The 27,034-nt window shown below is 48.0% G+C and overlaps 1 protein-coding gene and 2 long non-coding RNA genes across 4 annotated transcripts in view; 1 reads left to right on the top strand and 2 right to left on the bottom strand.

The window, feature by feature from the left end:
• Positions 1-2,388: 2,388 nt before the first annotated feature.
• On the bottom strand, positions 2,389-11,933 carry LOC137474401 (uncharacterized). Its single transcript, XR_010999339.1, has 3 exons — positions 11,480-11,933; positions 10,561-10,723; positions 2,389-2,542 (listed from the first exon to the last, which is right to left on the bottom strand). It is a non-coding gene; the product is annotated as an uncharacterized lncRNA (long non-coding RNA).
• Positions 11,934-12,598: 665 nt separating this feature from the next.
• HIPK2 (homeodomain interacting protein kinase 2) overlaps positions 12,599-27,034 on the top strand; it is a 132,421-nt gene continuing 117,985 nt past the window's right edge. Inside the window, exon 1 of one of the 2 annotated variants that reach the window (XM_068190938.1) lies at positions 12,599-13,169. In XM_068190938.1, the coding sequence (XP_068047039.1) occupies positions 13,151-13,169 (19 nt within the window). In that variant the 5' untranslated portion in view covers positions 12,599-13,150. The remainder of the gene's footprint in view (positions 13,170-27,034) is intronic. The other variant, XM_068190941.1, reaches the window with a different exon arrangement.
• LOC137474395 (uncharacterized) lies at positions 17,373-20,087 on the bottom strand. Its single transcript, XR_010999334.1, has 2 exons — positions 19,715-20,087; positions 17,373-17,703 (listed from the first exon to the last, which is right to left on the bottom strand). It is a non-coding gene; the product is annotated as an uncharacterized lncRNA (long non-coding RNA).

The raw sequence follows: 27,034 nt of genomic DNA, 5'->3' as shown, positions 1-27,034 counted from the left end.
TGGGTGCTGGGTGCCCATTGCCTGTATGCCAGGTGCACCCAAGCATCTGGAAATGCTCAATCATCCCAAAAGAGCCTGGCCTCAGGTGGGTTGTGAGGCCAGAAAACCCCATGGGGGCAAAGCAGGAGGGGCATGAGCGATTTGGGGGGGCGAGGAAAGGGGGGGCATCCCAGCATTGCAGCCTCCATCCCTTCATCTCCCTCTGCCGCCGCTCTTCCGCTGAGGAAACCAAGCTGGCAGCAATGGCACTTTGTGCTTCAAAGGGCCCCCGACAAGCTCGTCACTGCTATTTGTGTAATGGGCTGAAATTCTTGAGTGAACACTGGAACATAAAGGAAAAGTCTCAGCGTAATTGCTGATCCTTACAGCTTTTCATTCCTGAAAATTCGAGGGTAAGGAAATAGCTGTAAGGGTAAGCAGGAGATAAATGTTGGTTCATGGCACATTCCTTATTCAAACATTTTCAGAATGTCCCGGGATTGCTGTCCCATAGGCAGAGCTTACCAAGGGTGCGATTCCTTTCTTCTTCATCTCTAAATCACCAAGCTTTCTCCTTGGACATCAATTAGAACCATCAGAGCTGATCAAAAAGAAGGGGAAAAAATTTTACACAGATCCTGCATTACAATTTCCTTTCTAATTTTTTGTTTTCAATTTTCACATTTTAAAAACTAGTTTTGAAAACTTATTTCTTGCAGTTGTGAGAAAATTTCCCTTTAGCCTCCCACAATCAAGTAATAATAAAAACAAAATACATCCCCTTCTATATCCACATTAAAGAAATTTATGCCTGTCCCACTTAGGAACTAGCTGCTACTGTGACCTGCATTTTTTCATCTCATCTCCACTTTCTTGTGGGTTCATATTAATTTCTCTGTAGTGGTAGAAATGGATTTCCAGGCATGTGCTTTTCTCAGAATCAGGCTGAGACTGACTCTCTGGCCACAGTTTTGGTCAAGTTGGTCAAAGGATTGAGTTTGTGTGAGAAGCAAACTGTCTCTTTAGTGCCAGTAGCCAGAAGAAATTCTTCCCATTAATACCAGCCAGGCTCCAGCAGCCCACTGCTTCATGGCCGTCTCCTTCTCCAAAGAGATCAAAGCTTTCCATGCTGTTTGACTGGGACACCTTCCGTGACCCTGCCCAGGCTGGGAAGCAGCGCTTCGATTGATTTCCACTCTCCCAGTTGACACAGTTTGCTGGATTTTGGGAATCATTCTATGGAAGAGTTCAGCAGCAGCTGGTGTGCAGGCCACAGGCTCTGTGGCCTCTGCTCCCAGTGCCACCAGTCACAGCACCGGTGCCTTGGGTCACACGCCAGCATGAGGGATGGAAGCAGGATGTGATCTGAGATGGAGCCACGGGTACCAGGTACAGCCTGGCTGGGCTCACAGGCCGGCATTGTTCCACAGCAAAGCACAAACCTCACTTCTTCTCAGGTGCCCTGCATCTGAGCATGAGCGAGAGGACAAAGTCTCCAAGTGGAAGGGACCAAGCACTGTGGGTGGGAAGAGCAGAGTCCACGGTCCATAACTTACCTGCTTATCTCAATATTGTACCTGGCACCACGGTGCTGTAGCGATTGGAACCCCATAAATACCAATGACAGATAGTAATTAACACCCCATACGTACCACCAACACATGATCTTGCCACTAGGAAGCAAGAACAAGTTTTTCATACCCAACTGGCTGAGCAAGCTTGAAGGTGAAAATAACAGGAAGATGTAAAAAAACACTGAAAACAAAGATCTTCCTTTGGAGTCAAACTTTTTAATGAAAACAAAGCCTAAACCAGCAGTCTTGTACTAGTAGCCTATGGCTCCAAAATGCCTTAAGTCAGTTTATATCTGGCTGATAAAAGGGTAGTTGATTGATTCATTACAGCCAAAGGCTCAGCTCCCAGGAATGCATGGTGCTTAATATTTTTTTCTGGGATCTCTTTGATCTCTGCTGGAGGTTGAGGAACAGGCTCCAAATTATAAAGTATTTTTGGAATTATATTGAGACCATTTTTCAGAAAAGTCACCTTCAAGTCTCCAAGATTCTCTCTGGAGACACAGGGATGGTGGAAAACTTCTAGCATGGCAATTTTATCTGAGGAAAAGGAGTATGACTACTCTTAAAGCTAAGGTAATCCAATCACATTTGGACAAACACTTGAATGTGAACCTAGGACCTAAAGTTTTCTACACACTAAACCTAAAGCACAAGTTTCTCTGAGGATATGTGGAAACAATAATAGATTTACAAATCTCTGTAGATCAGCTAGAGGAGACAGGCATCCTACAAAAGGCACATGGGAGAAACTCACCTTTCAATTCAGTGTGTTAAATTAAATCCTTTCCCATCCCTTCCTTGTACCTTAAAGCCCAGCAGATCGTTGACTTTGTCCTGTCTGCCAGCTCCTGGTCACATTTGCCAGGCTGCTGGAGAGCTCCTGCCATCAGAGCGGTGGCTGAGAGTCTGCTGGAGTTTGGGGGTCTCCTCATCATGGATGGTGGTCAGCAGGACTGGAACCTTCAGTTCAATATCTGACAAGTGCTCTGGCAAAGCAAGTCATGGAACAAGGAAACCTCCTTCAGCATAACTCTAATAACCTCCTCCACAATACTATAGAAACATAGAAGACTCTACATTCACTGACTGCATTTACCCGAGCATTACAAAATATTAAATAGTCTATTTAGCAAAACAAAAGCTTTCAGGTATTCTCTTTGGTAGGCAATTGTCAAGGACAGAGCTGCATGTTGAGTTTATATCTGCGTTGAAACCTCCACTGACTTAATTAGGGTAAAATGCATGAAGTGTAGTCATTATAATCTGCTTTGCAATGACACAAACATATAAAAGCCATGTTCATATGACAGGAGTGTCCAGATTTCCCATCCAAGCCTTTGACAAGATTTGGAGGGGAGAAGAGGGAAGGAGGGGAGAAGGGAAGATCGTTTAGAATTGCTGAGCTGATATTTCTAAAACCCTTGGAAACGGCCGCTAAGTCTTTCGCTGCCTCCACCCTACCCAGTAGTCCCATTATGGTAAGTAATCTTGCACTTATTTGAAAGCTCAGATTTTCATGAGGCTGGCTGTGCAGGAGAGCCAGCAGCACAAGTGGTGCTGGAGATCTCTGCTCCCAAATGCTGAACTCCAGCGCTCGTGCCCCTTTGGCTCCCAGGAGCATCTCTGTTTTCAGGAAGCGGCTTGAACTTCTGCCTTAAAGTAAAAGCAGATCATGACAGATACTCTAATCACAATGTCTAAATATAATACAAGGGAAGACAATTCAAGGGAGCTCAGCTACGCTTTTTAAAGCAACTGTCAGGAAACTGACTCTGTGGCTTGCTTTAGAGTAAGATTAAATGAATCAGTCTCACCATTTGAATGCGTGGGAAGTCAGAGACAGCAAAGTGACAACTAAGGACAGTTTATTTATAATTGGGCCCTCCTTCTATAGCTGTTTGTGCACAAGGCCTGTGCCCTAAGTACCTGTGCACCTGCCCTTGATGTAAAATTACTCACAAGTGCTACATGTACATCAGGTAGATGGCTATACTGGTTTGGCTGCTAACAAAGTTCATGTAATTATTGAACTGTCTAGTGATGTTTGGGAAAAGAATGCAGCAGCTTCAAAAGGATCTGACTCCATGGTCCTTCAACCAGGAGTCTTTCACACCAAGGAAGAGCCTGAGCTGGGCATTGCTGCCAGGAGACGTCTGGGGGGATGGCATGGGGGCTGAGGCACCATCAGTGTGGCCGCTTTGCAGCCAAGGCAGGTCTGTGAGGGCTGGAGGGTGACACCGAGGCAGCATCAGTGGATGCATTATGAGCAGGGACTTTTGATACTTAAGCTGCAGATCCCCACTCGTTGGGCTAAAACATTTCTGACTTTAACCCAAAACAAGGCTTGTCACTGAGGGTCGAGAGTGCTGTAGCTGCAGATGCAATCATGATCTTGGGAGAAATTCAGTAGTTTATGGTACTGTCTGAATAATGAGCCAAAGTGGAGCAGCATCGCAAAGAAAAATGGGTTTGTCAAAGGAAAAAAAGGTGGGTTTCTTATCTCTACCTCCTCAGGATGTGGTCGTCATCTTTTAAAGTGTCTTTCTGAGAGAGTGAAAGGCAAAATCCACAAATCTGAGATAAAGCTGCTGAGAGAAGTACCAGGGAGTGGTTGAGTCCCTTGGAAAAAGTGCAGCATTGCTCTTTGCCCAGCCTCCAGGTGGAAAAGTCAATGGAATGAAGCTGACCTCAAGCTTTTATTCCTCCCCACTTTGGCAGCTTTAATCTATAGCATCAGCCTGCACCCCTAACTGGGAAATATTATTAAAATGACATTAAATATTAAGAGAGACAACACAGCATCTCTCACAGTGAGGGAGCTCCTGACACAGCAATCTCTTCCTAATAAACTGCCTTGACAAACAATTTACTTATGTTCTTATTTCAATTAGATGAACTACATTGCAGCAGTAAGGGTGAGTGTGGCTGGGTGTTATTTTGAGAAGTAGTAAATATTTATTCTTCTCTCTCTGTGTGGAAGAGGGTGGGCAGCAGGGTCGCAAGACAAGACCTCAAGATCACAATTTTTCAAGCTGTGATAGCCACAGGTTGTGACTAATCAGCAAAGCACAACGCTTTTGTGTCCAGCTTTCACCAATAGCGTTGCTTTTGGTACAGCATTAACAGTGATGGACATCATGGCCAGGTTTGGCTCTCATAGAGATCTGGGCTGGAAAAAGGGAAAATATCCACTGCATAGACAAATAAGTAAATACTAGAAGAGTTTTCCACCCCTGGACAGAAGGCTCCCACCAGACTCAGGGCTCTGTTGTGGCTGGCACTGCCTGTACCAAATGTACTCCTTGGCCCACAGTACCTGAGCACAGAGAGTCCCCAGACAGTTCCATGGTCAGGTCATGGGCTCAGATCTCCAGGCTCCCAGGCGAGCAAGGGAGTGGTGCAAAGACAGGGGAAGGACTGCTGGAAGGTACTCGGAAATTTAAAACAAAGAAAATCTCCAGCTCTGCTTTCTTGGAAACTTTGCCTGCAATTTCAAATATTTTCTGTTGATGGCATGAAATGTGTGGAAGTAGACACGTGCTTGTCTTTGAAACACTGCTGGTGTGATGGCCATTTTGGGAGGGGGGATAAAAATGCTTAACTTCGGAGAAGCAGTTGCTTTCCAGAAAATCCCTTGAGGATCTACACATCGTACAGGTTGGAAGCCACGAGATTTCTGTCAGCACATCCATACTTATCCCTGAAGTATAACATAGAAGATCAGCTCTGGCAAAGTGCCACAGAAAGTTGTATTACTTTAAATACATTGTGTTTATTTTATAAAGCCTGACCAAAATTTTTACCTCAGTCTGTATAAATTTTTTCCCATATAATAAAATGCATCTCTTTGAAAAGGCTTTTTCAGAGGCTGAAGAGTAGAGGGAAATCCCTTCCCTTGTTGCTGAAGGCATGTCTGAGATTAAATATAGCTGCTCTTTACTGGAAAGGCCACGCAATGGGATTTTTAAGGTGGAGAGTGAAGTGGAATAAATGAAGCTGAACAGTGAGGTGGGGTACCTGAGGGGGCCAGGCAGGCATTGCCCAGTAGGAATTCGGTTTGTAAATCATCCTATTAATAACTCCAAAGAGCCTGTAATGATAGGGAACCTCACCTAATGCCTCATCAAAAAGTCAACACACTTTGCAGAACTGGACGTCCCTCATACAACCCTCTACAGCACTTTATAGAGTGAATCACAGCAGATTCAAGTATGGAACTTTTTCTTTTCATATGTGTTGCACTTTTAATCTGAAATAGTCCCTTCCTTTCCCTTTGACTGGTGTTTGGGAATGGATTTTAAATGGGCATTGGTTATAAAATTTCAGATCCAGAAGCAGAGAATTCGGAGTGCAAGATGATTCATCACGTGTGCATCCACATCCCTACAGAAATGATTTGAAGTATGGAGAATGTGTTTTAGGAGGCCAAGCCAAACTGTCCACTGAGTGGTTTCATATGTGTCTAGGGGCATCACAGCATCATCAGCACCAGCAGAGCCACACAGGCTGGTAGGAGCTCAGGCTCTGCCCACGGGGCCCTGATGTTTCCACTGGTCATTAAAAAGGTTAAGGTCATGCTGGCAGAGACTGTCCCTCCCTTGGAAATGGCACTTTCAGTAAGACAGCATGAGTCAAAGTTTAGGGGATACACTGATGGTTTCACCAAAGGAGGATGAGGAATTGCAAAGTGAAAACAGGGTAAAATTTAGGAAGAGATAATTTGAAAAATTTCCTGTTTAAAAATGAGAAAAAAAACTATTGAGGGAAAAAGAAGTATGGAGATAACTTTGTTTTCAGCAGGATACAAGGACTACATTTAATATTTTGTTGTATAGAATAGGAAATTTTTTTCCTTGCTCTAAGTGTACCTTTTAATACAGCTTTACCGGCAGAATAATTAACAAAGCCTGCATTACAAATGTGGTGCTCTCAGGAGCTAGGTACTGATGTGCCCTTTCCCACTGCAGCAGAGGTAGGAGGCTTTCTAGTGAGCTCTGGGAAGCAGGAGTCTCTCAGGAATTTCTCAGCACAGCAAATGTAGCAGTAGGTGCTATTGGCAATTTTCACCAGAAGAATTTTCTTCTGTGAGTTTTTCTCTCTTCCAGCCAAGGACAAACCTCTGACACTAGCCCACATTATTGTTTGAAGAAAGATTGAAATCTTGTGCTTCTGACATCGTTTTATTTTTAATTTCCACACTGCAAATGTCAGGGGAAAAAATACCCTAAAAATTATACTTCAGAAAAGTCTATAATTACTTCCAATTAAATCATGGCCCTGGTTGTTTGAAAGACAACCACAGCTAGAATTTCATTATCTGATAAGCACTTTTCTTTAAAATCTATTTCAAAGTTTCTTTTATTAATAATAAGAAGAAAGGGATCCAAGATCCTGCAACAATACCTGAGCCAACTGCAAAAGCTCGATGATGGGAAATTGTGTTTAACCCCTCAAATGGAGAGGCCACATCATTTTTAGGGCGTTTATTTCAGCGATACTCCTGATGGGGAAGCAAGCTGAGGAATGTGATCAGATGTGCTGCTAGGCTGGGGAGAGGTGACCCAGATCTCTGCCTTCCCCGGGGCCCTGGTCAGGCTGTGCGCTTGCATCGCACCTTCCCTCTATCCATGATACCCAAAGCGTTATACAACATCTGTCCTGTTTCTCGCCACCACACTCCTGTGTCCATCAGGGTACATCTGTTGAAGCCACTGAGGCTTTATCAGCATCATAAAGCTGGTATCACTGTGGGAATTAAGTCTCATCCCTCTGTATGCCTGCGCTGTAGATCCATTTGTTACCCCCATGAAAGGGGCATTTACATCACATGAGCTGCATTGAGGAAGCCACTGATGTTCAGACTGAGTAAAAATATCTGAGTTCTCATAAAGCCCCACTTGCTGGTGCATGGGATGATTGTGCTGTAGGTTTTTGTGGTGTTACTTTGAACTTCAGCTGTGACAGAGCCATCAGACTCCAGCCCTTCTCAAGTATGTAGCATATTTTCCATATGTGTTCAAAGATAAGGGCCTTCCCTCAGAACCTTACAAAATAAGATGTCATAGTCCCAGCCTGGTACGCTGGCTGTTTTCCAGTGTGCTTGGAAGTCCATCTGGATCATTTACTGTGCGGAAGAGGGACTCATGGGCTTGAGGGAAGGGGCAGGGGGGCTTCCACAAAACACCTGCCTGTAAAAAGGCTTGTGTGTGGAGGGATAAGTGACACTAGTAGCAATCCAAATCCCTGTCACGAGGGACAGAATTTTCTTCAGGTAATGCCAAGAAGTAGCCTATAGTAAGTGTTTGCTAATGATGATCCTTGTAGGTCCCTTCCAACTCAGAATATTCTCTGATTAGCAGAGATTTAATGGGCATACCTTAGCAGGCTGCCTGGGCATCCACAACTTGCACACAGAACAGACATTCCTGCTATCCGTGGAAAAATCCTTTCCCAAATATTCCACATCACAGTGACTACTCTCTGAGCTAGTCTTACTAGGTGGAAAGAAATTAAAAATTGCAATTGACTCACCAGTGAAAATATGTGAGTGTACCCAGCAAATAATGTAGATTCCCTCAGCGCTTACCTAATAATTTTGCTTTTAATTAAACTGTCCATTCCCTCACTGATTTACATTTAAAAAGAAAACAACTGTGTGTATTTCACTGGGAAACCTTCCCCTGGTGTTCAAAAAAAAATATTTTGCTTTGCTTAATGTGAAAGATTTGGGGCCTGATCCTTGTTAACAACTTGCTGCATTTCAGCTCCACTGTGAAGGCAAACAGGTATGAAAGGCTGTCACTGAAGGGGACATGCTTACCCTGTGTGCTTACAGCCTTTCTCTTCTGCTTTTTTTTTGGTCTTTTTGTTTATTTGCTTGTCTTTGGTTTTGTTTTTGGTTTATTTTGGGGTTTTTTGTTTGTTTGTTTGTTTTTTTTTTTGTTTTGGGTTTTTTTAATGTTTTTGTTGGTGGTGTTGTTTTTAATGTACTGTACAATCTTTTATTAGTACAGTTTTAAGCTCAATCTCTCCAAAGAAATAGATGCAGTGGATGGACACTGAACCAAGAAAGCTGGGAGCCACAGACCCCTCAGCTTTGGAGGGAAGAGGAATAAATTGCATCTCAGCAGCAGGCACCTCTGGCAATGTCCCACAGACAGGGTCTGGCAGAGGCACCAAAGAAGAGGAGGTGATACCACCATAGCGTTTCTGGCTCTGAGAGACCAAAGAGCATCTTGTGTCCACTCACACATCCCCCCTAAAATGGGAATGATGACCAAAACTTATGTTTTAAAACTCATCTGCCTTTCTTCTTAAACTTGACTTTTAAAATCTCTAATAATTTCTAATGGAAAAGAAAAAAAAGCCCAGACTCTCTCCAGTTCCAGAAAGAAACAGTAACTCCTGCTGCTCCCACTGCCATTAAGTAAAGGCTCAGCTTGTTTCCAGCAGGCCCCTGAGTGAAACACCAGGTGCCTTTTTGGAGGAGTTACCACCAAGATTTGCATACGTGGGGCAGAAATGGAGATCCTTTGAGTGCCAGCCCAGTGCTGTAAAAAGGCCACCCCTCCTGTCCCTGGCTTAGTGTCTGCCACCACCCCCTGGCAGCCACGTCGGACATAGCTGGGCATGCTGCTGCCTTGGTGGCACGTGATGTGCCATGACACAGCTGAGCATGCCGTGTACCTGCACCCAGACTAGGGCTGTGTTTATGGGAGACCCAAATATGCAAATGGAGAAATGAAAAAACCTGCAGATGAGGGATTAAAAGATGCTTCTTCAGTGCTGGCTTGCCATCCTCCCACAAAGTGAAGGGGACAAAGAGAAGAGGTGTCTGTTGAGGTGGGAAAAGTCTCTCAGGATTCAAAATTTCAGTGACACCCCCTGCAGTCTCAGGCAGGAAAAGAGTGGACCATGATGTCTCCAGCAGAACAGCTTTGCCCCAGGGATGTTGCAGCTGCCCTGCTGACTGACTGGCTCCTGACAGATATGCTCACACCACAGGTATGTTCACACCACAGCTCTGGCCTTGGCTCAGGGACCCAGATGACAAAGGGTGTAACATCCTTGCATGGGTGCTCAGTTTTGGGGAGAATGGAAGGAAGATTGTAGGCTCAGAGCTGGGCCATCTCCAGAGTGCATCCCCATCTGTCCACAGCAGTGGGGAAGTAGAGCAAGGGGTTGTACCCCCTTTGCTCCAATCATGTGCCCTAAGTCCTCTACAAAAGAGACACTCAGGAGGAGGCCCCTGGGGAGGAAGGCTGTGCCTGGTTGGGCAAATCCCTGCTCCCTCTATGTGCCCAAAAAACACCAGCATTGTCTATGCACCATGTTTTCACAGCCAGTCTGGAGCTGAGGTCAGGACCTGTTGGGGCTGGGTTTTATTTATGTTGCCTCATTTGGCAACAACATTTAAAAACATGTAAGATCAGAACAGTCCTTGTTGGTGAAAACATACCCATTAATTTTCCTATCTTGGGAGAAATTTTAAGTGGATGAGAGTCTATAATGACCTTGGCGATATTGAACCTGAGAGGCATTCAGGAATTGTTGTCCTGGACCATCCAAGCAGTCCATCAAGCTCAACACCTTTTCCCTAAGACAAGAAGATTAACCTGTGCTTTGAAGCCAACAGCTTTAGCATTTCCCTAAGTATGTCACACACAGGTTTGGATGTTCCTGTGTCACCCTTCATGCTCCATCCACCAGCCACAGGGCCAGGGGGCACCACTTCCATGCTCAGGCCACACATGGCGAGTCCTGCAGACATTTCTGACGACCCCTTTCTCCTTTTCTTCTGGCAAGGAGTGTGTTTGGTTTCTATTTTAAGCTCCTGTGTCATTCCAGCTTTGATGGATGTGGAGTTAACACAGACCCCACAGGCTATGGGATAGCCCAGGGTGAAAGAAAGGGAGAAGAAACTATCAGTGCAGTCTCACACAGCAAAGGCTGGTACATCTGCCCCCATTCTACAGCTGAGGAGAGGGAGGCTGATGCAGCTGACCTGAAGCCATGCTGCAGCAGAATGCAACGCCAAGAAGTGAAGCTGATTCCTGTAGCAGCCCGCTCCTTTAAGTTCATCCTCTGCTCTTCTCCAATACTTCTCCACATCTCCTCTTGTGTCTACCCCTGCAGGGAGGCAGGCTTGGATCAGAAGAATCAGTAGCCTTGGAGAGCAGATAAGGTTCTCCATCATAAAGAAGGCAGCAGTGAAGAATTACAATGACCAGAAACACATTTTAGTAAAATATGAGGCTTTCAACTCATGCCTAGAGATGAACCCTGAGGGTGGCCATAGCTAAATAAAAGAGGGACAAGAAACGTTCAAATACTGTGTCTGCTGCCATCTGCACGCTTGCCCTCCATCTCTGGCCTGGTGGCCAGCTGAAGGCAGATCCAGTGGTCCAGACGAAGGCAGATCCATTTCTTTCCAAGATTTAGTGACGGTTGATCTCGGGATCACTTCTCAAAATGAAGCAGGGATGAGACGGGAGCAGGTTTTGCTCCCTCTGCTGTACGTACTCCTCTAGTGCCATCCCAGCCCATTTTTGAGCCCTCAATCACCTCCACCAGCCCTGCGTGGCACTCCCTGACACATTTAAAATGTATCCTCAGCTTCATGTTGCAAACAGAATGCTAATGGAGCGTGAGACATCTCTCCTGTAGTTTCAGGCATTTTTCAGGGGAAGGAGAAAAATCATGCAAAACACTGAAGATACCTTGCAAACAAAGATGGCCCACAGGAGCCTGGGGATCACATCCTCCGCAGCGCAGCCGTGGCCATCCTGTTCCATCGGCTGGTCAGCATGGGTTGTTCCCTGACCTGCTTTTGTCTGCCAGCGTAGGCACCCGCAGCACCCCGAGACAAGGGCCACGCTGGCTGGAGCGCTTGACTTGCACTGAAATCCCCAAGTAAAAGTTACCTCTTGGCTCGTCCTCGAGACATCAGTGGGAGTAGCCGGGTGTTGAGCCCTGCTGCGACCAAGTGCTGCGGTGGCAGGGGTCAGGGTGGCACCAGCAGCAGCGAGAGGCAGCGTTTTGGGGGATCAGCAGTAACAGCCGGCACAAAGGGAGTTACGTCTTCACCGGTCCAGTCCCAGACTACTGATCTGTAAGGAGCTCCAGGCAGGCAGATCCAGACGGCTGTAAATGCAGGATCACAGCCCGAGGTTTTGTTCCCACCTTTGCCAGAGGCTTTGCATGAGTCTCAGCTTCCTTTTCCTGCGTAATAATGGGTACCTGGTGACTGACCTTCCTTTGTAAAGCTTCTGTCAGGCAAAGGGGGTTCCTCTGGCTTCACCTATAGCTTTCCTCTATGCACCAACAAAAATGATGCTCGTCGGGTTGGTGCTCCTACAGCAAGAGCTCAATCGGAGAGACGGATGATTTAAAATTAAAAAAAAAAAAAAAAAACGGAGGGGCTGGGGGGGGGGAAGAGAGGGAGGGGGAGAATAGGCTGTCAATCTCAGTTAGTAAACACTTCTTTGATGTAGTTCCTTTTAAAACAAAACAAAAACACAACCTGACTCCTAAAAGCAACAACGTATGTTTATTTTAAATGCATCCGCTAAATATTTACACTGCAAGTAAGCTAAACGAAAAAAAAAAAAAAAGATTAATCGGAACTTTTGTCAGTGAACCAGATTGTGAAATGCCTTGAGGGAATAGAAGATTTATTTGGGGAGAGGGGAAGAGGTAGGAATTTTCCATGCTATTGTAAAACATGAGCACAAATTATATGATCCCCACAGCCAGTGAGTTGCAAAGCTTCAATCAGCTGTCTTTTTATTTTTTTCCTTTCCTCTCTTTTCTATAAAGAGGAGGGGGGGAAGACAGAAGTGTTTCACCAACTTCTGTTGACTGTTCCTTTTTTCTCCTGATTGAAATGTGTTGTTAAACAAGATCCCACATAATCTCAGCAGAGGGTTTCTCTCGCTCGCTCCCGCTCCTTCTGGGAAGCCGCGATCGGTGCCATCGGCGCTTGATTATTTGCAAACTCCCTTCGCTGCTTTTTTTTTTTTCCTCCTTTTTTTTTTTCCTCCTCTCCGTCTCGGTCTCCGTCTCCCTCTCTCTCCCTCCGTCTCTCTCTCCCTTTCTCTCACCCCCAGTGCAACTTTTGCAGGCGCCCCGGTACACGCAGCCATGCCGCGCTGAGAGCGGGGGCACGGCGCCAGCCCCCCTCCTTCCCTCCCTCCCTCTCCTTTCCTCCCTCCCTCTCTCCTTCCCTCCCTCCCTCTCTCCCTCCCTCCCTCCCTCCCCAGCGCCGCCGTCCCGAGCCGGGGGGGCCCCGCCGCCCGCCGCCCCTGCCCGGCCCCGCGCCTCGCCCCGGCCCCGGCCCGGCCCGGCCCGGCCCGGCGCCGCCGCCCCCCGCCCGCTCGCCCGCCCGCCCCGGCCGCGTCGGAGGGCCGGCAGCGGGGCTGGATGTGCCCGGCTCCCCCCGCGCTGAGGTGGGCAGCGATGCAGAAGGCAGGCGGCAGCTTCGCCTCCGCCGAGAGACACCCGCTCAAGATGGCAGATGTGTGTTGAGTTTGGGGGGCTGCGATCTCGCGTCGTTCGTGGCGGCGTTGCCATGAATAACAGGCGTCCTTGCACCGATGGCCCCCATGTACGAAGGTAAGCCCCGGCCCGGCCCGCCCCGCCGGCACCCCTGGCCCGGCCGCAGCGGGGGAGGGAGGGGGGAGCAGGGGGTCCCCGGCCGCCCGCCCGCGGTTCGCCGTCCCTCCGGCCGATGTTGCGGGGAGGCGGCGGGGCACCATCGCCCTACCGGTGCCCGGCGGGAGCGGGGCGAAGCGCGGGTCGCCCCCCGGCTCTGCCGGTCCCCGACCCCGCGGTCCCGGGCGCTCGGTCCCCGGCGGGGGGCGGTGGGTGAAGTCCGTGCCGGTGCCGAGCAGAACAATGAGGTGGACGGAGCTTGCCCTGCGCCTCCGTGTGTGTGTGTGTGTGTGTGTGTGTGTGTGTGTGTGTGTATGTGTGTGTGTGTGTGTGTATCTGCTGCCTGCCTGCCCCTCGCCGCAGTTCGCATTCCCAGGACCGGCTACCCCTCTCTGTTCGCCGGTTTCCCAGGAGTTCCCCCCGCCGCGGCTCCTCTCCTCCGAGGCGCGGGGACCCAGCGGGCAGCGGCGACGGGGGACGGGGCTGCTGGAGCCTGCTGTCAGCTCTTCTGGCTTCTCCTTCAGTCCAGCCCGGGCTGCGGCGAGAAGCCCAAGTACCCCAACTTAGTTTCTTTCGGGTTAAAAAAATCATAATAATTATATATGTATATATATACATTTATATATATGTGTGTGTGTATGTATATATACGGCTGTGTGTGTTAGATCGATGTGTAGTACAGGCTGTCTGTTAAAAAGAAAAATTCAGAGATGTATCGAGGTTAATTTAAATCCCCTCGCGACGCATTTACCCTTCCCCGTCACCCCTCCCGGCTCGGCGCTGCCCGGGGAGCGTTACATAAAGGGAGGGACATCCCCCGGCGGCCGCGCCATCCCGCCCTGGGGCCGCTCGGTCCGTGGCGGCGGAGACCCGGGCGCGGAGGGGAGCGGGGGGGGGCGGCACGGGGACACGGTACTTTCCTCCCCATGGCGAGGCCGGTAAAACTTATCTGAGGAGGAAATCGAGCCCGGGCTGAAGCGCCCGCGCGGAGGGCGCTCGGCGGGCGGTGTAAAGTTACCGGTGGCCCGCCGGGTTATTTCTGGGCAGCCCCGGGCTCACCCGCTGTTCGGAGTTCGGACCCCGCCGGAGGCGGGCAGACAAAGAGGACCATTTTCGTTAGCGCAGGGAGCACAGCCGGCCCTTCCCGCGCTCGCCGCGGCCGGGCATGGGGCCGCCGGAACGCGGGGACGGCGGGGAGCCGGGGGGCCGCGGCGGTGCCGGGGCCGGTGCCGGCGGAGGGGCCGCGGCGGGCCCGGGGTGCCGGTCGAGGCCAGCCCGCCGGCGGCGCCCTCTGGCGGCCGCGTCGCGCCGCCGAGCGGCCCCGGCCCCCGGGTCGGGCGGCCCCCCCGCCGCTCCCCGCCCCGCGCCCGAGCCGCCCCCGGCGCCTCCTCCGGTAGCGGGGCCCTGCCGCGGGCGGGGACAGCCCGCCGCCGCCGCCGCCGACCCCCGCCGCGGCGCGGAGCTCGCAGCCCGGGCGCGTACCTGCCCGGCCCACGCCCGACGGCCCCTGGGGACGGGTCTGACCCCCCCGCGGTGTGACCGGGCCGGTGAGACCCGGCCGGCATCGCACCGCCGGCCGCGGATCCTGCCCAGCCCCTCCCGGGCGGGCGCCGTCGTCCGGGGGGGGTCATGCGGCAATTGCTCTGAAGTTCGCTCCTCGCCGGGCCGCATCCGGCGGGCGGTGCGGGGCGGTGCGGGGCGGTGCGGTGCCCCTTGGAGAGCGGCGGCGCCCGGCGGGTCCGTAGCAGCCGGGGCGAAGGGGCCGCGGGGCCTGCGGTCAGCCCGGCCGCGCTCCCCTTCCCGGCGCGCCGCAGTGGGCGAGCGCCGGCACGGCCGCCTTCCCGGAGCCGGGCAGGGCAGCGGAGGGGAGGGGAGGAAAGAGGAGAGGAGAGGAGAAGAGGCCGCGGCCACTGCCGGGGCGAGCAGGGCGCCGGCTTCTTCCTGAGGAGGGGGCGGCGGTGCTGCACCGGAGCGTGCGGTGGAAGTTTAGCGGTTCCTTAGAGCATCCTAACTTCAGCGGCGCCCCTGCTTCTGCCTGACTGGAAAAAGAGAGCAGATGGAAAAAAAATACCCTGAAAGTGACCCGTAGAAACAAATTCCCCGCAGCAGATACGAAGGGGTCTGCGGCCAGGCTCTTCAGCATGCCTTAAGCCTCAAAATAGGTGAATATCCTAAATGGCAGGAGCCAGAGATAGCGTAAAGGCTGATAGGAATTGTTTTATCTCTGTTATGTTGCGGTATGCTTGCGGGTTAAATTGCTGCTGAATGGCTTCGAGGGAGGTGGAGGAGGGGTTAATGATTGTTTTTCGTCTCCTAGTTGCCATGAGAGGTCCTTAGAATTCCCTGCAATATCGCGGTGCATAGATAAAAACTTACTTATCGCAGGGGATGTAATTTCCTCCTTGGAGGGAGGCAAGGACTGCCATCCTCCCCTGCGAGCTTCACGTTATGTGCATAACCAGTTCGGTCTGTAGCCCTCCTCTGGAGCATCAGGTAGAGCCAGGCCACTGAGGAGAGCACAGGAGCCGAGGGCTCGGATCAGCACTGCGACGGGCAGGCACAGCTCTGCTCCTGCCCTTGGCCGAGCGGTCTCGGGTGGCACACATGCACGCCCACCGCCACCACCGCAAGGCAGGCGAGGGGAGGTGAAACCGTATCCCCGCCGTACCGATTTCAGAACATAGGCTCTTTGACAGAAAACGTACCCTGGGAGGAAATGTGACACCTCAAAGGCCTTATGAAGTGGTTCCAGTAGAAATTTAAGTGAGTGGTAACATAGAGCACACGCAGAAAGTCACCCAGCATTCTTGACGTGCAGGTGAGGGTGGTGTGTGCTTGTGCAGCGCATCTGGCTTAAATACCATTTCTGGGAAGCAGAATGGTGCCTCACCTGATATTAATAGGCGAGGCATGATAAATAAGTGACTATCTGGTGTGAAATCCTCTCCCACACACACTGTGCCAGGAGAATTTTCCCATTTGTTTTAAATAATTTGGAGGTTTTGCTCTTGTCTTCTCTCCTGGGTTTCTCCTCATCTTTTTTTTTTTTTTTTTTTTGTTTGTTTGGTTTTTTTTGGTGTTTTTTTTTGGTTTTTTTTTTTTTTGGTGTTGTTTTTTTTCCTGGGTGGTGGAGAGCTTAGCAGTAAAATGAAGGATATAAAAATATAACAAGTGAAACAAAACAGAAGTAACACTGCTGCACAATGTTTGACCTGGTTTTTAGTTTTGTTTGTGAGCTGTACAAGGAAATTAGTTGAGTCTCAAAGCAGACCTCATCAGGTGTAATCCTGCATGGCCTCTGCTCCAGACATGGGGCAAACTAGTGGCTTCCATTCTTCTGAGCACCAGAGATGTGACTTCATCAGGAGTGGCTGTACTGTCTTTAGAGGAGGTGAATGGCTTAAGCCAGGCAAAAATCCGGTTCTCTGGACCCTCCTCTAGGCAATATTACTCTCACCTGTGCACTCACTTTGTGACATTTCCTACTGTGCAGAGAACAGAGCCAGGCTCTGTGGTCCAGGGCAGACCCCAATTTAAGAGGGGGGTCTGCCAGACATCACAGGCTGTGGGTGGATTTTTGCTAGGAAGGGTGTGTACAGCAATTTCCTTGGTGTCTCGTAGCTGGCATCCTTCACAATTGTGTAAAGAGAGGTATTTATATGTATTAACCTTTATTTTCTAAACAGTGATTACCTCTGTTTTGGTTTTGTTCCTCTTCACTTAGCTTCTTACTTATTCTTGACAACTTTGTTGCAATTCAGGGTGTATTTTTAGCAGCCACATCGGTAGTTTTCTATGTGGGTGGCTCATGGAATTAATCTGGGTAATATTTGTAAATTGCACCTCGCCACCGGTGCGGCTGCTAGAGCTGAGCACAGGCAGGGACCTGCCTGCATGCTATCCTTGTCACACGTGGGGCTGGGAAAGCCGGAAAATCTGACCCTGTACTCGTTGTGGATCAGATCCATTTTAATGCTGGAAACAGGCCAGCCCTGCTGGGTTTTGAATTCATCCTCAAATCTCACCAAAGCACACAAAACTTGCTCATCAGGGAGGTGGCCCCAGTGAGGCAGAGTAAAGGTCTTTACCCCAAAGTTCATGCCGGGAGATGATAACTCAGAGATGCTTCCTGTTTATGAAATAATAACCAGAACTTAAGCTATGTCAGTGCTGGGACTAGAAGCTTAAGTTTTTGGTTGCTCAGGATATGGCTATAGCCAGGATAACAGGAAGCCCCCTCCAGTTAAAATTATTGTTCTTATCATACTGCTGTATCTAGTGATTAAACAAGTTTGCTATGTAATGGGTGAAAAATGCTGTTTTATTTTCAGAAGGAGAAAGATCATTGCTGGGTCTAGGGGCTGTGGTGAGCAAAGCGGCAAGCTCAGTTACTCACCACAGTCATCAGCCCTTGCACTCTCTGCAGTGCCTTCCTCTTCGTGGCTGTAACAGGTGGGGAAGACCCAGTTGTCTTCAGCTGGACACCTCAGCTGGCCTAGGAAGTGAAATAATTTTCATTTGTCCATCACTAGGTTTCCCCATTTGCTCAGCGGTTGTTATTTACTGCCCAGTTTTGCATGGTGCTTTGAGACCACTGGATTTGGTTCCATCCAAATGGGATGAGTTGCCTGTGCCCGATGTTCAGTGTAGGTTCTTCTACTGATGGGGAACAGCCTAGAGACCTCCTTGCTGCCTGTAAGGCTTTAGAACTTAGCTTAGCCCTGGGAAGTTAGGCTGTGTATTTGGAGATAGATAATGGACTTGGGTGGCTAAATGAATAAGGCCCGATTTTGGCCACATCACAGCAGTAGTGCATAAAAGTATGTGAATATTTGGTCAGGAGGACAGTTGGGAAGTCAAATAATGACAGGATTGGTGACCTGGGCTGGGAAATAAATCCCTGTCTTGATTGTGGACCTCACCAAGTGGGTCCCCGGTGATGGTATTAGAGCTGTCCTGCCAGATGTTGAGGTCAAGGGAAGTGCAGTCACCTTCTGCTCAGACCAGGCTAAGACACCAGTATGAGGCAGATGAGATGGCTTCTTCCAGCTGCAGGACTCAAGGCAGTTGTGATAGTGCTGCCCATGGGCAAGACCCCTAAGAAGAGTTTGCAAAGGTATTCAGTTGTGGGCTTACAGCTGTTATGGTGTCCCCATCCCCGTGTCTGTAGTGAACAGGTAAGCTAAGACTGGTTTGCTGGGTTTTTTTTTTTAAGGCTCAATGCTTTTCCTCTCTGATCCCAATTTAAGAAGATATTTTCAGGTCTGTGCCTAAATTTAAGCTCACAGACGATGCTGCTGACTTCATTAGGATTGTTTATGTCTTTAAAGCTGGCCACATGCTGAAGTGCCTTTCTGACTCATGGCCTCTATAGCTTAATCACACCATTTATAAAATGAGGTTGTTTCCTCACCCTTACTAGGAAATCTCTGCCCTCTGAATGTGAAATATTATTTATAGGTCTTTCTCTTACTTTTGGAAGGATAGCTGGTCGATAACAAGAAGTGGGAATTAAACATTGTTTAGCAAAAAGGTTGTTTCTTGAGCTGTTTTACATACCCTAATGTAGACCAAGGTAATTAACTGGAAGCCTTCTCTTTTGAAACTATTTCCTCTAGCAATACAGAATTCACCTTTTCTTTTGAAAATAAACATGGATGATAATTTCACTCCACACATGGCATTTCACAATTTGTTTGTCATGCAGGAAGAGTAGAGGCATGTTACTGCTACCCCTCATTTACACCATGGAGCACCCCTGATTAATCCCTCATTTGGCCATATCGGCAAACTGAGGTCCATCCTCAGGAAAGCACAAGTGCCTCTATTTTGGGACCACTCCTGAATTCAGGTAGACTGCAGAATCAGTAATTTTGATGGCAAAATCACTTCTACTAAGACTTGCCCACGCACGTGAGTGTAGGAGCAGCCTCTGTCTCCGTAGGCCGGCAAAGGCATTTCCACATCTCCAAGTACCTGAGAAAATCCACAGTCGGGACTAAATTAAAAAGCTGTCTGTGCCATTAGGATTTGTTTATTGCATGGAAATAACAATGAGCTGTAATCGTGTGAATTTATACCATGCTGTTTATGTTCAAGGTGCTATTTAAAGAGTGGCTCTCTGATCAGGTCATTGACAGAATGATGCCAAAGAACAGTCTTTTGCTTACTCACAGGACATGTGCAGAATAGCCAGAGGAAGAGAAGCATCTTCAAGAAGTGAACCCCTTGGGCTGCTCCTGAGCTGCTCCAGAATCCTGAGATTATGATACAGATCAGCAACAGTGTCACTGAAACCCAGGGAGCTACGCAAGGGGAAGCACAGTCTCTATGTGATGAGCATTAGCCTCTCAGTATCATGTTCTGGAGGGAGAGGGAGTTTTATGCTGGGTGAAGGATGCCATAGTTTGCTCCCTTGGTTGTCTTCAGCATCACCACTGAATGGGACATATATTTGGAGAAGCTGAAGCTCACTCTATTTACATGTTGTTCTCTATCCTGCTCACCTTCCAGGGCCTGTGCTGACATCTTTCTCTGGAAGGACAAAGCAAGAGCAGTCACATACAGCTCCTTCCCTGAAAAGTGGGAAAGGTTATCCCACAAGGCATTGGTGTTTGCCAGACATACTTGGGAAACCATGAAGGGCAGCTGCCTTCTCTGTTCTTTATAGATTTTAATCCACAAAGGTGCTAGCAAGACCTGGAACAATGGTGTTACCTGGCAGAACCCTGCAGGCTAACATCTTCTTTGGTCCTGAGGGCTTGACAGGTTGGGTTCTGGGCTATGCTGAAATGCTAAAGAAACTTACCTCTCACCAAAATCATTTAAATCATAGGAAATGGGCAAAGGAAAGATTTTTAAAAGTGTTTTAAAGCAGAATATCAACTGAATGTTTTAAAGCAGAATATCAACTGAACGTGTCCAGCATGTTCTTTAACAGGCTTGCCCAGCATATTCCCCATGTATGGGCAGTCCACAGCACATCCAGGCTGTCATCGTTGCCCTTTGCTTTGTCACTGAAAAGATTTTACCCCCTCTGTAACTCCTCTGTGCTTTGCTTGCTCTGATTCATTGTCCTTTTAACTGTGGGTGTTGGAAAACTCTTCCTTTGTCTTTGTCATGTCTCTCCTTTGTGTTCCTTAGGCTAAATCATATCTTGAACACATTCTTCAGCTCTTTCTCTTGTATCTTTTCCCCTTCAGCGCTGACCATTCTCCTGGTTCGCTGTGCTCCCTTCTGCTGGTCCATCTCTCTCTTGAATGGCACTGCTAGACCACAGTGCTGTATTTGGGTCCTGTGCTGGCCAAGGAGAGCAGAAGTGTTCCTTTGTGTCTGTTACAGTCAGTGCTCCTATTTGGTTTAACTTCTGCATCATATCATTGTTCATCTCTATGCAGCTTGTGATGTGCTGTGGCACACAGATCCCATCCAAGAAGTCTGATGCCTCATGAGCCATTTTCTGTCCTGTATGTGTGGAGACTGTAGACTTTCCTGCCTAAGTGTGTGAGATTTTTGATGTATCCCATTTGAATATCATCCTGTACCCTTCAACTTTTCATGATTGTTTTGAATTATCTAATTCCCCCGATTTTGCAATCCTGCTTGATGTCATCTGCCAATTTAAAAAGCACAATCTCTGTTTCTTCACCGATGTATGCTTTGTTGTCGATTCTGCAGTCCCAAATATAAAGTACAGAAGAGAAGGAATGGTTTCATATAAACCAGAAAGAGAACCTTGTCCACAAAATATAAAAGAAACTGGAAAACACACACTTGGCATTGTTTTCATGCCTATTCTTTTACTCTCCTTTGGTGATTTTAAGGTGTTCCTAATAACATTTATATTTGCTGTGCCAAGCAAAAGCAGAACCTTACTGTACTAGGCATGACACTGACATGAAGGGGTAGATAGTTACCACCCCAAAGGTTTTGCATTTCATACAGATGCAGACACAGGAGGGTGCATTATACAGAATGGCAGGACACCTTCAGGAGAGGAAATCACGATGTGTGGGTTTTCCACAACATTTGTGATACAGGTTCCTCTGGGAAAGGAAAGGGTGGGCTGAAGATTGAGGAGGAATAAGTCAGTAGGTCAGGAACAGGAGGAGAGAGATGTGGGGACCAAAGATGAGGGCAAGTGACTGTAACAGAATAGAGGGAAATGATCCCTGAGATCTTCAGGGGCTGAGGCTGTCACAGCCAAGGCTGGCAGGAACGGAAAATTCAACAAAATGCTGAAAATCCCATCTTGGACTGTTTCTGCAGTTGCCCTTACTGACTTCAGTCTCTCCCAGTTTTTTTCCCCTGCAGTTGTCTCTAATATCTTTGGAAGAGAAAGTGAGCAAGGACAGGAGACACTACCTATATCCTAATATTCACAGGCTGAACAGAGAGTCTGTCTGGGGATTCCCCATCTGGAGCTGACACCAGAGGCAAGACTGATGCTGTGGCATTCACTCAAAATCTCTGATCCCGCTCACCATGCTCAGGAAACTCTGATGGGACAGAGATTATCTGAAACACCAGCACTTTGCATTGTTCTGAGATCCTTGTGGTTTCTCCTCTGCCATTGCTCTTCCCATGACAAGGGTGTCTATGCAGGACAAATTTGATGTGCCATCCTCCTTCCTCCTCCCCATCAGGCAAATTCATGTTGAACTTTCCCTCAGCCTGCACATGATGTCTTTAAGGACATATGTGACTGCTGCACCCTCTCTGTCATCATGTCTGCTCTATTCTCACCATCAGTCAGGGTGGCCAAAAAAAGTTACGAGCATGGAGACCCAGTCATCAGCGCCTGAGCTCATGGGTGAGAACCTCATGTGCATCCTCCTGCACATGGATGTGCATGGCCTGGATGCTGGGCACATCTCAAGCATGTGAGGCTCAACACACTGTTCTCTCTAGGAGCATGTCAGGTGTGTCACTTTGTTCGGCAGTGAGTCTGTAAGGTTATGGTCTTTCTCTTGGGTGAAGAGAGCAAGAAGAAAAAAGCTCTTTTTCTGCATATCGTTTGGGGTCAGGTTGTTTATTTGCTACTGGATGTGATCCAGTGGATTCAGTATGTCTTTGCACAGAGAGGAAGCAGCAGAGAGGAAACAGTCTAGGAGGCTCCTGGAGTGTGTGGCAGATAACTTCCTGACACAGCTGGTGAGTGAGCCACCAAAGGAAGGCTCCCTGCTGGGCCTGTGTTACGTGAACAGAGAAGGACTTGTGGGTGATGTGGTGTTTGGAGGCCGCTTTGGGTACAGTGGTTGGTTTTCAATGCACAAGAAGTGAGGAAGGGGCTCGGCAGAAGGGCTGCCTTGGACTTCTGAACAGGGCAGACTCTGGCCTGTTTAGGAGACAGATTGATAGGGTCCCTTGGGACAGACCTGAGGGACAAAGGAGTCTGGGAAGGCTGGATGTTCTCCAAGAAACAAATCTTAAAGGCACAGGAGCACTACAAGAAAGACGTTGAAGTGCTGGTGTGTGTCAGAGAAGGACAACAAAGTTGCTGAAGGATCTTGTGCACAAGACTTAGGAGGAGCAGCTGAGGGTGATGGGTTTGTTTAGCATGCGGAAAAGGAGGCTCAGGGGAGACTTTATCTTTCTCTACCACCAGCTGAGAGGAGGTTGTAATGAGGTGGGGGACAGCTTCTTTCCACAGGTAACAAATGACAAGAGAAAACAGCCTCAAGTTGTTCCATGGGAAGTATAGATTGGATGTTATGAAAAATTTCCTTATGGAGAGGGTTTGTCAAGCACTGGAACAGGCTGCCCAGGGAAGTGATGGTATTTAAAAATCTCTGGAGGTATTTAAAAGACATAAAGATGTGATTCTAGGGGACACGGTTGTGCACTTGGCAGTATTTGGTTAACTGTTGGTCTCATTGATCTTAGAGGTCATTTTCAGCCTAAGGAATTTTATGGTTCTGTTTACTTTTGCTTGAGGACATGAGGTTTTTTTGTAGTTACAGGTTGTAGAGGCATACACAGGATGGGGGATAGCCAGCAAGCTCCCTAACTATTAGCTGCATTGATGGGGTGTTATACTTCAGGAGGGAATGTTACAGCAGATGATGAAGAGGCTTGGTGGAGACTTAGACCCTAGCAGCAATACTCAGAGAATATCCAGTCCCAGAAAACTTGCTGAACATTTCAAAGAAAGTTTGTTTTTTTTCAGGAAGGTCCTTTAGCTTGCTCAGAATATTTTTACTTGTAGGCAAAATTTGTAAGCATTCTTTATTTTTAAAGTGCGGTTTATGTTCTGCTCTTGTCTGCAACAACTCCAGCACGTCGATGTATTTATCTTTTCCTCGTTAACACTTACCATTCCTGGAACATCTCCTGCTCAGCAGCTGTTTCTAGGTGTTTTTTTTTTCCTCTCCCGTCATCTTGTACCTTTCCTTCCTGTTCAAGGCATCTATAAACCTCTTGTAGTGACATCATAACTGTTTCCATAGCAACAGATTATGATACTAGAACAGAGGATAATATCAAACAGGAGGAGGAAGAGATAAATTATGGTGTTTGTGTGCGTGTGTCTGAGGGCTTGATTATATTCCTACATCTCTTCCAAGGATGTTGTCTGCCTAGCTTCTTCTCTGTTTATCTTACATGCCTTTTAAAGGTTAGGAAAATGTGAAGGAAAAAATATCTGGAGGTCAGAACAATACAGACGCATATTTTTGATGGCCTCTATGTAAACCTAGTAGGCTGAGATTTTTTTTTTTTTTACCTCTGGTAGCTCTCCTGTGTCTCCTGAGAGTAGTCTGGAGAAAACTTAGAGGCACAACAATCCCCTGGTATGGCTTCACTTTTACTTTAATTACCAATTATTCATAGCCACTAGCAGCTGGGATCCAAAGTCAAGGATCTCTGTGCTGCAGATTTTCCAAAAGGTGGACAACTGCAACATGGCATTGCCCCACAGAGCACACAGCTGTATTTGAGAAGGGATGTGACAGGTGCTCAAATCAGCCAGAGCTGGCATGGGGAGAAGAGGGACAAGTACCCAGAAGGATATTAGGGGGACTGTGATCTCTAGACTGCTTCAGCCTGCCCAGAGAGTAGTCTGAGCCTCATCCCAGGGTTAGCTTTTCACAGTGGTATTTGTGGAAGAGCTGTGCCAGGATGGGTTGTGGGCTGGTTTTTGACCATCTGCCTTGCTCTTCCATGGCTTTGGGCTATCCCTCTGTCAGGAGCTGACAGCAGCAGGATTGCAGAAGGGTGAGTGCCCATGTTGCTGCATATGTGTGATGGCAGGAAGGCTGTTTGCTTAAATAATAGGCTGGAGGAGAAGAATGTCCAGCTAAAATACATGGCATTTTATTTTCTCCTAGGCAGCATTTAGTGTTGACAAATTCCACATAGATTGGCAAGGATTTTCAACAGGTCTCTGGTTTACCTCCAAATAGTGGTAATTTCCAGTCATCATTGCTACTTTCCTATTTAGATGTTTGACTTCAAAAGCTGGAGAAAAACTTCCAAGAAAACCATCTTTGATATCCTCATAGCTCCGTGTGTGTGTGCAACCTTTAATCTTCCTTTTGTGGCAGAATTTCTCAGGAGTTAAATAGACATTACTAGTCTTTAAAATACCTGGAGTAGAGTCATCTCTAACTTGAAAATCTCTGGTGACACACTTGAGCTCCTTAACACTGACAAACAGAATTGATCCCACGTTGAGGCAATGTGGTGCTCCAGGGAGGAGGGAAGTGGAGGGATGTGAGCACAGCAGTGCCAGTGATGTGTCAGCTTACCTTGGCAATCCAGCTGGGGCACTGTGTAATGGTGCTCTCTCTGTTACGGGAATTCACCGCACAATGAGCCCTGGGTCAGCAGCGGAGCAGTGCTGGGATGAAGTGATGCCCATCCTCCAGCTCCCAACATGTCAATGCACAGGAACTTTCTGGTAGCTGGGCAGGCTGCTGGTGTGCTTGGTGGTGATGCACAGTGAAGGTTTTGGTTGAGCTTAGTGTTGCCAGGATGGAGAGAAGGTGGCAGATCACATGAATTGCCTGAGTCACTCAAACTCTGCAAGGCCATCAGGAGTTAGAGCTGTACAGAAGGCATGTGAGCACACAAGGCCTTGGCAGGAATTAATAGTTAGGTCACCTTAATGGAAGCTTATTGGGAGCCAGTAGAGACCATAGAGGACTGGTTGGGTGTGCTCCCCCTGCAAGCACCCGCACAGCACTCTAGGCCCAGCTTCAGAACAGGCTGACAGCGTTGTCCTGTGGGAAACACACTGCCACAATCAGGCCTCAGGGTCATGGAAGCTAGGGAAGTGGCAACAAGGTCCTTTGTGGAGAGAAGAGAGATCACAACCTTTTCTCTGAAACCAAATTAAAACAAAAAGACAGCTCTTGGCTAGAGCCAGTTTGTGGATAGCATGGAGAAACCCAAGACCTCATAAATCCTCCAAGTCTACAAAGAAACTGGGGATCACATATTTTAATGAGTACAATAAAAAAAATTCTTCATCTCTTCTAACACAATCAGTGGCACCACCAGAAATCTGCCTTCCCTCCTAATTCCCGCTCTTCATTCTTTCAATAGCAAAATATGTGTGTATTTAGCAAGTGGAGGTAAGAAACAGGTTGCAACCCCCATTTTAAAATAGCTGCACCACCTGGAAGGGACATGTGAGACCCAGACACAAGCATATCCCATTGATGATGACAGTACTTCTCTTGCAGTCTCGTTTTCCTGTCACTTATCTGAGGCTGTGAGCACCTGTGTAATGAAAGTGCACCTTGCAAAAGTCTGTGCTGCCTGTGCTGCCTGAAGCACGTGCGAGTCAGAAGGGACAGCAGGTGCTGTTATTGAGCAGTGTGTGCGTGAGCACAGGTGGAAGAATGTCTGTGTGTATGTGTGTGTATGTGGGACTCCTTCCATGTTTGTAGGCACCTGTAGGAGTGTACACATGTGTTTGGTGTGGCTTCATCCCCCTTATCTACAGAAGACAGCAAGGGCTGATTCTACTCAGTACTGTTACACCATTTTTCTAACAAATTATATTTGTAGCAGGGCTCTTTTCCACTGCAGTGAATGAAGAAGGGAGATTTATTATAAATATAAATTAGGCTTTGTGTGTGTTTATGAGCTGTCACAGCCTGTGCAGAGGAAAATATAAACAAGGTGAATGCAGGGTGTTTATGTGGAGCGATGCTGTGGCAGTGTATGTGTTGGCAGGAGTGCTGTCTGCAGTCTCTGCGTAAGGGCTTGTGTTGCCAGTGTGAGTGTGGAAGACTGTAAATCACGGTGTGTTCAGGAGGGGACACTGCCACTCTGCCTTTAAAAGGCAGGAAGAGATTTTTTTTCAAACAGTGTGACTTTTCAGGCTGAACAAAAGGGTTACTAGAAATCCAAGCTTGAGAAAAATATCATTCAAGACATTCTGATGGAGAATGATCTGTAATCCACATCCATCAGCTCATCTCTATCCTGATCCAAAACAGCTGCATGGCAGGCATCTTTCATGCATCTTCTCCCGGTGCCAGGTTTTGGTGGCCCAACTGGACCAGTTCTTGGATATGTCTTCAGCTCTGCTAATGGGTCTCTGTATCCTCAGTTATTTGAGACTTTAGCCAGTGGTGGGATGTAACTGGGGTCTGTATGCAAATACAGTATCCCCTGGGGAATCTGTATCCCTTCAGATGTGTTTACTGTATCACTTACAATGTATCTAATGTAGGTGAGACTACTTCAATAAAGGAATTGTATCTTTTCCAGTATCTTTGCCGGTAGGCATCTGAATCCTGGCTTTATCCATGCTCAACCCTGAACTCAAGATACAGAGTGTGGAGTTCCCCTCTTCAGGACTAGGCTTGGCTTAA

Source organism: Anomalospiza imberbis, chromosome 5 (assembly GCF_031753505.1).
Source record: "Anomalospiza imberbis isolate Cuckoo-Finch-1a 21T00152 chromosome 5, ASM3175350v1, whole genome shotgun sequence".
Classification (NCBI taxonomy): Eukaryota; Metazoa; Chordata; class Aves; order Passeriformes; family Viduidae; genus Anomalospiza; species Anomalospiza imberbis.
Note: the sequence above shows the minus strand (reverse complement) of the source record. Positions and strands in the feature narration are given on the sequence as shown.